The sequence below is a fragment of the Neofelis nebulosa genome, chromosome 8, assembly GCF_028018385.1.
Source record: "Neofelis nebulosa isolate mNeoNeb1 chromosome 8, mNeoNeb1.pri, whole genome shotgun sequence".
NCBI classification, from domain to species: Eukaryota; Metazoa; Chordata; class Mammalia; order Carnivora; family Felidae; genus Neofelis; species Neofelis nebulosa.
This window is the reverse complement of record NC_080789.1, coordinates 66,200,288-66,210,462: the sequence shown is the minus strand read 5'-3', so window position 1 is coordinate 66,210,462 and position 10,175 is coordinate 66,200,288. Positions and strand designations below refer to the sequence as shown.

Here is a 10,175-nt window from a genome sequence, read left to right as displayed (position 1 = left end):
GATTTTGCAGATGTGGTTAAGGACCTTGAGACAGGGATGTTATCCTGGATTATATGGGTCGCCCAATGTTATCACAAGGGTCCTCATAAGAGAGAAGCAGATCACACTGAGTAGTAGATGTGATGACAGAAGCAGAGGATAGAGTCCTGGAAGAGGAGGCCACAAGCTAAGGAATGCTGGCAGCCCCTAGAAGCTGGAAAAGGCAAGAAATAGACTCTCCCCTGAAGTCTCCAGAAGGAATGGAGCTGTGCCAACACCTTGATTTTAGACTTCTGACCTCCAGACCCGTAAGAGAACAAATGGGTATTGTTTTAAGCCACTAAATTTGCAGCAATTTGTTACAGCAGCAACAGGAAACTAATATACAACTGTACATGTTTCCTCTTTTAACATTTATTCATCCTTGAGAGACAGAGAGAGGCAGAGCATGAGCAGGGGAGGGGGAGAGAGAGAGAGAGAGAGACAGAATCCGAAGCAGGCTCCAGGCTCTGAGCTGTTTGTTAGCACAGAGCCCCGAAGTGGGGCTCGAACTCACGAACTGCGAGACCATGACCTGAGCCGAAGTCGGACGCTCAACCAACTGAGCCACCCAGGTGCCCCCAACGGTACATGTTTTATAAGCACACATTCACAGTTAAGAACTTCTGTTAAGGGCTCTCTTTGGCAGCACATATACTAAAATTGAAAAAAAAAAAAATTCTACCAAGCACATTAGAGTTAAAACAACATTTAGTTTTTTTTTAAATTTTATTTTTAAGTAATCTCCACACTCAACATGGGGTTCGAACTCACAACCCCAAGATCAATTAGTGTTTATGGGGCAGAGGACTAAGAAAGCAGATAGGGAATAAGGGGTGGGGAGGGATAGAACAAAACCAGAGAGGTGGCTTGTACCTTCCTGTGCACAATGTCCAGCAAAGGCAAACAGAAGCAGGTCACTCTGGCCGCTGTGTAGAAAACAGGTTGGATGCTCTGACAGGCTTGGCAGATATTCTGGACATTGGCTCTTTTAAAGACTTCTCTGATATAAAAATCAGTCTCCCTTGTACTTTGAGTCTGTGAAGGCAATGCCCTGACGAGCAGGCATAATATTTTGGTCATTGGAAGGTATATCTTCTTGATAAATCACTCAGTTTCTCTTACGAATTTGATTAGTGTGAGTCAGTCTCTAGATCTACTCTGGGTGGCCTGACAATCTGTCCCATTTCCAGGTTTGTGAAGCCGAGGGTGACACCTGCGCTGTGCTAACTACCTTAAAATCACGTAAAGCCACTATGCAGCCAGCCTCCATCCCGGTGCCTCCCCATCTTCCAAACTTCAGCCTTATTCCTCCCTGTTTCCCAAACACCCGAAAAAGGGCTTTACGCATGGTAGGTGCACGATGCTTGTTAGCAGCCATCCCTGCGGATCTTGTGGTTAGAATCTGGCACATTCACAGTGCCTGCCAGTGGAATAAGGTGGCCTTCTCTTTCCCTCAACTCAGACTACCTTTCTAGTTTTATTTTCTGTTCCTATATTCCATCTACCCCTAAGAGCTTGCCATTCTCTGAACACACCATATTCTTTCATGTTTTATTTTTTCCTTTGCAGGTACTGTTCCGAGTACCTAGGATAGACTTCTTTTATTTTTTAGTTTTTTTAAAATGTTATTTGTAAGTAATCTCCACACTCAACATTGGGTTCGAACTCACACCCCCAAGATCAAGAGTTGCATGGTCTACCCACTGAGCCAGCCAGGTGTCCTGCCTTCTCTCTTTTTCAAGAGGAAATTCAAATATTACTTCTTAGAGGTCTTCCCTGTCACTCCAGGCATTCATTTGATCAATTATTCATCCATCCGTTGACTCATTCAACAAATATTGAGCACTTTACAAGCCAGGCACAATGCAAGGCATTGAACATATGATGGTAAGCCAAAAATAAAAGGTCACCACCCTCATGGTGGTCTAGCAGGGGACCAAGTTTAATAAACACAATAGAGTATGTTCATATTGATGAAAAATCAATTACCAACTAAGATGCATGCTCTGAGGAAACGCTGTTCTCTGAGAGCACATAACCAGGGAATCTTTTTAGAATTAGGGTGGATTGTGAATAGAGGGGTTCAAGGAAGGCCTCTATATGGAAGTAACAGTGAATATCAATTTGGAGGCACAAATAGGCCAAGTGGAAGCAAAAAAGGCATTGCAGACAGGGAGACTAGAAGGAACATGACCAGTTTGAAGAACTGAAAGAGGCAATGAAGTTGGGAAGTTGGAAAGCAGAGAACAAGGGGGAGAGTGGTACAAGATGGGGACTGTGAATGAGGAACGGTCAAAGCACAGTGACAACGTGACCAGAATTGCAATTTTGAAAGATGACTCTAGCTGCTGTATGGTGAATGCATGAAAGTGGAGAGCAAGAGAGAATGGAGGGTATGAGACTCTTGCAATCCTTTAGGTGAGATTAGGGTGGATTAGGGTGGTGGCGATGAAGAAGAAAAATGAATTGCGAAGATATGAAAAATAGAGTGAGCAAGAGATTGTAAGAGTAAGGAAAGGAGTCCAAAAATAACTCCTGGTTCCTGGCTTGAGTAACAGAAACCACTGTAGTCAGGGAGAAGAGTCCTGCACACTTGAAACCATCGCCCGTTTCCCCGTCTTCCATTAGAGGTCACCACTCCATTCTCACCAGGGTATTCTTGGTTCTCTGTTTCACACCCCTGCCTGCCATTAACAGGCCGGTGACACCCCTCTCCCCAGTCCTCCAGGCCTGTTGTGTTGAATGGGTTCCAGTGACACTGTTTGAGTCTTATTTCTTATCTGTGAAATGGAGACCACACCTCGCCGGGTCGTGAGGCTCCTGCGAGGAAAAGATGCTTTATTTTTATTTTCATTGTTGTTAGGCTCCGTTCTATTCCATTCAGACTTCTCTGTCGGTTTGGAAGCGCTTTCCCATCCCAGATACAACGCGCAGATGTTTCCTATACGTGTCTGGAACTGCGTCCCCAAAGGTTAACGCTGCTCTCGGTCAGAGTGGCCTCTGGGGGGTCGGGCCAGCCTCCTACACCGTTAGCCTCTTTCCGGACGGACCGCCCCTCCCGCAAAGCCCCGAGAACCGTACTTGTCACAGCAGTCCCGAGATATCGCGAGAGTTCGCAGTGCCCGTTGCGGCCCCGACTTGGAGTGCCACGCCTTCCCCGGCCTCAGAACGCCCTCCTCCTTTCTCTTATCCCGCCTCCCATCCTGCGCTCCGCTCTTGGATTGGCTGACTGAGTCGGGTCAGCTTTTTTCCAGGCCAGAAAGCGGCTCGACAGCTAGTCCTTCTTCTGACCCCGCCTCCGAAGCCTGTGGATTGGACTGCTCAGCCAGGTGTCACGCGCCTCCGCGGGTGCGCAGAAGAGCCAATCAGGCGCTCGGCGTATTTTACAAACTGGGGAAGGAGCGCCGTGGAAGCCAGAGTCAGGAAAAAGCGGAGGCAGTGTGAATGAGCCAGAGCGGTTCCGAGGTAGGTGCGGCATGGAGATCTTGGACGGAATGGGGACTGCGGGGCTCACAGGGAGGAGAGGCAGCTCCGGGTCCTGGGGTGAAAGAGTAGGCTCGGGATGTCTGGAGGTGGCACCCAGAACAGTGGCCTTGGAAGCATCGGTCTTCAGGACTCATGGGTTTGGGAGGAGGTGGGAGCTTCAGGAATGTCAGAACTGATGCGCCGAACTGGCTGACTGACCTTTGATCCCAGATCCTTTCCTCCCCATCTCAGTTGTAGCCGTCATGACTACCCTCCAAGCCACAAAGGATCCTCTCCTGAGGGGTGTATCTCCTACCCCTAGCAAGATTCCCGTACGTTCTCAGAGACGCCAGCCTCTCCCTACAGTCAAACCCCGCATCCTGGATCAGGAGAACCAAGATCCAAAGGTAAGAAGGGCCTGGTGGGTGAAGACAGTAGCTACGAGGAGGCAGCACATACCAGCAATGCACCCCAAAGCTGAACCCCAGCTTTTTGTCCCCCTCTCCCTTAGAGACTGGTGCAGAAGCTCAGTATTCAACGCCCTGTCGACTCAGCCGGCCCCACGCCAAAAGTCACACATCAAACGGAGAAATCAGAAAGATCACTGGAGAGCACTCAGCTCCGGAACCCCTTGGAGGAACTGAGGCCTAGCCCTGGGGGACAAAATGTGGGGCCTAGGCCCCCTCCCCAGACAGGTACCTGTTGTAGGATTGAAAACAGTCTCCTTGCGTGGAGGTGGGGGAACCGCCTTTGTGAACTTTCCACTACCCTGATCTGCTTACTCTAAGAGTCTTGGAACCTGCTCCTGGAAAACTCTCTACTCTTAGAAGCCCTCTCCTTTCAGCAAAAGGTCATCTCTTCTAAAGCCTTTTCCAGCTTCCTCAGTCACAACCAATTGCTCTGTGTTCTCATACTTTGTAGTACTTCTTTTATAACATGTCCATACTTTGGCTTGAGTCTGTTACCTCTCTGTAGTTTGATGGTAACTTCTGGAGGATGGAGGCTGGGCTTTCTCATTCGTCTCTGAGCTCCAGTGCCTAGAATAGTATCTTACATAAAGTAAAGTTCTATGAATTTTGCTGAACTGAGTTCAATAATATGAGTCTCTTCAGCTCCCTCTTGTACCTCTAGGTAACTACACTGGGGTCCGTGGCCCCTTAGCCTTCCTCCTTCTGGTTCCTTTTCACTTTTCCTTCTCTTGCAGAGGCTCCAGGGACCGTAGAGTTTGTGGCTGACCCTGCAGCCCTGGCCACCATCCTGTCAGGTGAGGGGGTGAAGAGCTGTCGCCTGGGGCGCCAGCCCAGTCTGGCTCAGAGAGTACTGGTTCGAGGGAGCCAGGGAGGCACCATCCGTAGAGGCCAGGTAATAAGACAGGATGTGAGAAAATCAGGCTGGTGTGGACTGAGGACGGACTCCTGAGCCTGTGCTGACAGCCTCTTTTGTGGTGTCAGGGTGCCCGGGCCTCTGCATATTTAGCCCCTAGAACTCCCACCCACCGACTGGACCCTGCCAGGGCTTCCTGCTTCTCGAGGCTGGAGGGACCAGGACCCCGCGGCCGGACCTTGTGTCCCCAGAGGCTAGAGGCTCTGGTGAGTGCCCTTGAGGGGCTGATACTCAGTGCTTCTGGGAGCTCTTTCCTGGGACAAAGCTGAGCTTTAGGAGAGAAGATACCTCATGATGAACCAGAGAGGGTTGTGGAGGCTGATGGGGCTGGTGGAGGCTTGAAGTTTTGAGGTCCACCTCTGACTCTGTTTTTTCTCTTTCTCCCTTGGGTCAGATTCCACCTTCAGGACCTTCCTTTCACCCCTCTGCGCACCCCAGTTTCCAGGAGCTAAGAAGAGGGACAGGTGGCAACAGCCGGTGAGGAAGAAAGGATCATTTAGAAAAGAATGATCCAATGTCTGATACAGGGGTCCCTCAGAGCTAGCATCTTCCAGTAGCTTTAGGACTTCCCATCAACCCAGAAGGGAAGAGGGAAACTTGTGGCTGCTTAGGGTGAACCCTTGGAATAGGGTTCAGCCTCCATAGCCAGGCTTTAGTATGACACCAGTTTTTTTTGGGTGGTGGGGGAAGAAGGAACAGAAATGAGAAATGCTATCTCTTTTGCTTAGTGGCTACAGCATAGATGATGGCAGTAAATGGAATTTGGGGTTGATTCAGCATTTACTAATTGTGTAAGCTTGCCCTAACCACCAAGCTTCGGTTTTTTTTTTAATCGGTCAAATATGGATAATGTTTGTATCATTAGAGGTGGTTGTGCGAAGAATTAAATGAGATGATGTTTGTAAAGCACTTAGCAAAGTGCCCAGCTCATACTTGGTACTCAGTGACTGCTAGCTGCTGTCCTTATTGTCATCAGGACTTCAGTGAGCCAGACCTCAGGATTACTCCTGGAGACCTCAGTTCAGCCTGGTGAGTTTGTGTGGCCATAGGGAGAAAACAGGGGCAGACGGGCTATGTGCAATCGGGAGCAAGACGGGAGAAAGTTCAGCAGGTCAGGGTGGGGGGTGGTGGAGAGAGGGGAAGGCCACATCAGAAGGAACCAGAAAGGAAGGGACCTTGATATGCTAGAGGTTGCCCAGTTGCCCTTGGGTAAAAGGAGGTGGTCCCCACTTCAGCCCTCTCTCTGCCACGTCCTATGAGATTTACCTTCCACTCACTGTTCTATCCTCAGCCCTAAGAGCCATCATCACACCCCTAGCCCACTCAGGGTGTTCAGATTAATAAGTGATTACTGAGATAGTGCTGGGCTCCAAGGGGGTGCTGGAGGCATCCCCACCTCTGATGGTACAGTGGGGGCTGTCCAAACCCGCATACCCTCTTTGGAGGTTGCAAAACCCTATGCCAGACATCGGTGTCTATTCCAGACACTACAGCAAATTTCCTGTCTCCTCATAGCTCCCTCTCTCCCTGAAGGAGAACATGAAGTTGTTACTCACTCTGATGAAGGAGGAGGGGGCCCCCTAGGTCTGGCCCAGCGGGTACCATTAAGAGAGATAACCCACACCAGGGTGAGATGGGTCCCTTCTGGGATGGGGAGAGGCGGGGGAGATGTTTGGGGGAATTCTCTGGCAGCAGCCAGCCCTGAGGATTGTGGGTGGGCCTTGGGATGCTAGCTGAGTCTGTGTTTGCCCCGTGGGCCCAAGGCCTCTCCAGAGGGGGACTAGCCTATGTTAACCAGGGGTCAGGAGCCTGGGGCTGAGAGGTCACAGTCTGGTATATATTTGTAACACCATCAGATCAGTGCTGAGAATGAGACAGACCTGACATTCATTCACTCCACAGTACTCTAGGTTCTGGATACACAGTAGTCAATAAGTTTATATTCTAGAAGGGGAAGACAAAAAATAGACCCATATGTAAAATATGTAACATGTCAGGCGGTGGTGATAAGGTTAAAAAAAAAAAAAAAAAGCGGGCACTGAAGGGGTTGTGGATGTAGGGGAGGAGGGTATGGCAATTTCAAATAGATTGGTCTGGGCAATCACATTGAGAAGATGAAATTTTAGTGAAGACCAAAAGGAGCTGGGGGAGTGAACCACGCACATATCTGGGAGAAGATGTTCCAGGCCAGAAGAACCGCAGATGCAAAGGCCCTGAGAGGGAAGGTGCCTCGTGTGTTTAAGAGGACTCCAGCCAGGCTGAAGCAGAGTAAGGAGGATGACAGGAAGTGAGGTTAGGGTGATGGCAAGATCCCATTGGGTAAAGATTTATAAACCAGTGTGAGGCCTTGGCTTTTGCTTGGATTGAGTGGAAAGCCATGGAGAGGGGTGATGAACAAGGGAGAGACAGGATTTGATTAGGTCTTAATAGAATAGTACTGGCTGCTGTAATGAGAAGACATAGGAATGCAAAGGGGGAGTGATCCCTCTTCCACCTCATTCCTCCCCACAGGACGGCCGTGCCTCCCACCTGATACCCTCCCCTGGCCGTGTGGTGCCACCTTCCATCACCCATCCATCACCCTTTGGACAGGCTCAGCGTGTACCCTCGCCTCGCACCTCAGCTCCAGTTTGTATCCACAACTCCTGGGGGCTGGGCGAGGGCAGAACAACCTGGCTGGGATCCCTGCTCAATCTAGGTTTTGTTCCTGTTTAACCATCCTCCTCTCTCCCCAGACCTCGTATTCAGTTTTGCGGCGTCTTGCCGTTCGCCCCAAAACCCAGTTCACACCCATCCTGTCGGCCCCCAGAGTTCAGCAGGTAAGGGAGAGCGGAGAGAGTGGGGGTGGGTAGCTGGCATAGGCCAGGGCAGGGGAGGAAAGGAATGGATGGGTACAGAGAGAGCTGTGATGTCTCACTTCTGTCTCAGGCCCAGTGTTTGAGTGGCCTCTCCCCTCAGTCTTGCCCTGAAGACCCTGCCCTGCCCTGGGTAAGTATCTGAGGGCTTTCCATACTGAGATCCCGCCCTGTGTCCTGTTGGCCTGGGCCCAGCAGTTTCAGGCACGTGGGCTCTCTGGAAAAGCTACCAACTCTCCAACTCTCCCTGCTCCTCTGCTGCCCCTCCTAATCTCTGTTTAGGGCCTCTCAACTAACCTGATTCCTTCTTTGTGGACCCCTTTGTGGAACCTGGTCTTCCTGCCCTAGCCTGGCTTCCTCACACAGCCCCTCTCCTCCCCTGTGGCAGGAGCAGATTGCAATCCGGTTATTTGACCAGGAGAGCTGCGTGAGTTTGCATGAGGGTCCTGGGAAACCCGCCGTGGCAGCTCCTCATGGACCCCACCCTGGCACAACCCCCAAGCTCCAGGAGCTGAAGATGCAGGTGGGTCTGTGGGCAATAGCTTTGATGCCTGATTGGCCGTGACGCAGCAGGGAAGGGGATACAGGAGAGGGAAGTATGGGAACAGGACAGTGTGGGTGGAGACTTGAACCCACACACTGACATCACCCTGGGTACTCTTCTCCCACTCACAGCGCATCAGTATCCTGCAGCAGCTGTTGCGACAGGAGGTAGAAGGGCTCACAGGGGGCAAGTGTGTCCCCCTGAATGGAGGCTCCTCTCTGGATATGGTTGAACTTCAGCCCCTGCTGGCTGAGATGTCCAGAACTCTCAATGCCCCAGAGAAGAATTCAGGGGACTTACACCCTCTCGGACTGTTACAGAACCCTGGGCTACCAAAGCCCTGCCTCCCAGAGGAGTGTGGGGAACCACAGCCCTGCCCAGGAACAAAGCTGGAGATAGCTCAGCCCTGCCCTGCAACAGAGCCAGGGCCCCCAGAGTCCAGCCATAGCAGGGAGCCTGGGATACCAGAATCCCCTGTCCAGGAACAGCCTGAGGTATCAGAGCCCTGCCCTCCAGTAGAGCCTGGACCCCTTCAGGCAGACTCCCACGGGCAGACTGGACTCCTAGAGCCCTCCCCTAGGATAGAGCCTGGGGCATCAGAGGCCTGCTTCCTGGAACCTAGAAGTCCAGAGTCCAGCCCACGGCCCTGCTGCAGTCCGTGGGCACCAGCCACCACCAACCTGATCTTCTCCTCCCAACGCCCACTCTGTGCCAGCCCCCCTATTCACTCACTCCGGTCACTGAAGCCCCCAACAGGCCAGGCAGGTAAGGAGTTGGCTGGAAGGGCTTATGAACAAAGGAGGTCCTCATCTCTTACTGGGAGCGGGCCCCCACCTTGCACCAGCTGGTCCCATTGCTTGCATTTCCCCACCTACCCTGCCCCAGCCTGGTGCTCTTTCGGGAAGAAAGGAAGAGTTGCGCCTCGAGCTGTGTGCTGCTCTTGGCCCTTGGTGGGGGAGTGGGGAAGCACTGGATATGGCGGGAGTTTAGAGCCTGCCTTCAAGTCTCTGTGGTCCTCGGCCCTCAGGCCCCAGCAACCTGGCCCCTCGAACCCTGGCTCTGAGGCAGCGCCTCAAAGCATGTTTGACTGCCATCCACTGCTTCCACGAGGCCCGCCTGGATGATGAATGTGCCTTCTACACCAGCCGAGCCCCACCCTCAGGCCCCACCCGGGTCTGCACCAACCCTGTGGCCACATTACTTGAATGGCAGGACGCCCTGGTGAGCCTCCCATTCACAGCCAAGCTGTGCCTGCACAGCAAGCCTGTGGAAAGTAGGGTGGTGTGGGGAGAGGGAAGGCAGGGCGGCGGGGAAGCCTCTGCTTCTTTACAGTGGTCAGTGGGGAAGGGTTGGCTACAGTTCAAGGATGGCTGGGCTGTGACAAGGTCTCTCTCTCCAGTGTTTTATTCCAGTTGGTTCTGCTGCCCCACAGGACTCTGTATCATGATGCGTCCACATCCTGTTCTGCCATGTGCCTTCCTTTTAGCCCTTATTTATTATCCTTCAATAAAGTTTCTTTTTTTATTTTATTTTTTTAATGTTTTATTCTTGAGAGAAAGAGAGACAGCATGAGTGAGGGAGGGGCACAGCGAGAGAGGGACACAGAATCTGAAGCAGACTCCAGGCTCTGAGCTGTCAGCACAGAGCCCGATGCGGGGCTCGAACTCACGAGCCGTGAGATCATGACCTGAGCCGAAGTCGGACGCTCAACCGACTGAGCCACCCAGGTGCCCCTCTTTTTTTATTTTAAATGTTCATTTACTTATTTTGAGAGAGAGCAGGGAAGGGGCGGAGAGAGAGAGAGAGAGAGAAAATCCCAAGCAGACCCAGGGCTTTCAGCTCAGAGCCTGACTCGGGGGCCTTCCACAAACCCGAGAGATCATGACCTGAGCCAAAACCATGGGTCA

General features: G+C 51.7%; 1 protein-coding gene across 5 annotated transcripts; it reads left to right on the top strand.

Annotated features, from left to right (window-relative positions):
* Nucleotides 1–3,353: 3,353 nt before the first annotated feature.
* Nucleotides 3,354–9,797, top strand: TROAP (trophinin associated protein). 5 transcript variants are annotated; one of them, XM_058742903.1, is made up of 15 exons: nt 3,354–3,486; nt 3,739–3,893; nt 3,998–4,181; nt 4,691–4,848; nt 4,938–5,075; nt 5,264–5,346; nt 5,846–5,898; nt 6,403–6,497; nt 7,381–7,497; nt 7,605–7,688; nt 7,798–7,857; nt 8,113–8,247; nt 8,400–9,033; nt 9,296–9,489; nt 9,668–9,797. In XM_058742903.1, the coding sequence occupies exons 2-15, from the start codon at nt 3,750–3,752 to the stop codon at nt 9,713–9,715; spliced, it is 2,127 nt and encodes a 708-aa protein (XP_058598886.1). In that variant the 5' UTR covers nt 3,354–3,486; nt 3,739–3,749; the 3' UTR covers nt 9,716–9,797. The 5 variants fall into 5 exon arrangements, with proteins under 5 accessions (XP_058598886.1, XP_058598884.1, XP_058598883.1 ...); XM_058742901.1 differs by having other exon boundaries at nt 6,385–6,497; nt 8,119–8,247; XM_058742900.1 differs by having other exon boundaries at nt 6,385–6,497.
* The last annotated feature ends 378 nt before the right edge of the window (nt 9,798–10,175 follow it).

Coding starts and splice junctions, on each gene's coding strand:
- TROAP (XM_058742900.1), top strand. CDS start 3,750: ATGACTACCCTCCAAGCCACAAAGGATCCTCTCCTGAGGGGTGTATCT. Junction 4,849..4,937: donor GCACCATCCGTAGAGGCCAG/GTAATAAGACAG, acceptor TTGTGGTGTCAG/GGTGCCCGGGCCTCTGCATA. Junction 5,347..5,845: donor GGGACAGGTGGCAACAGCCG/GTGAGGAAGAAA, acceptor TATTGTCATCAG/GACTTCAGTGAGCCAGACCT.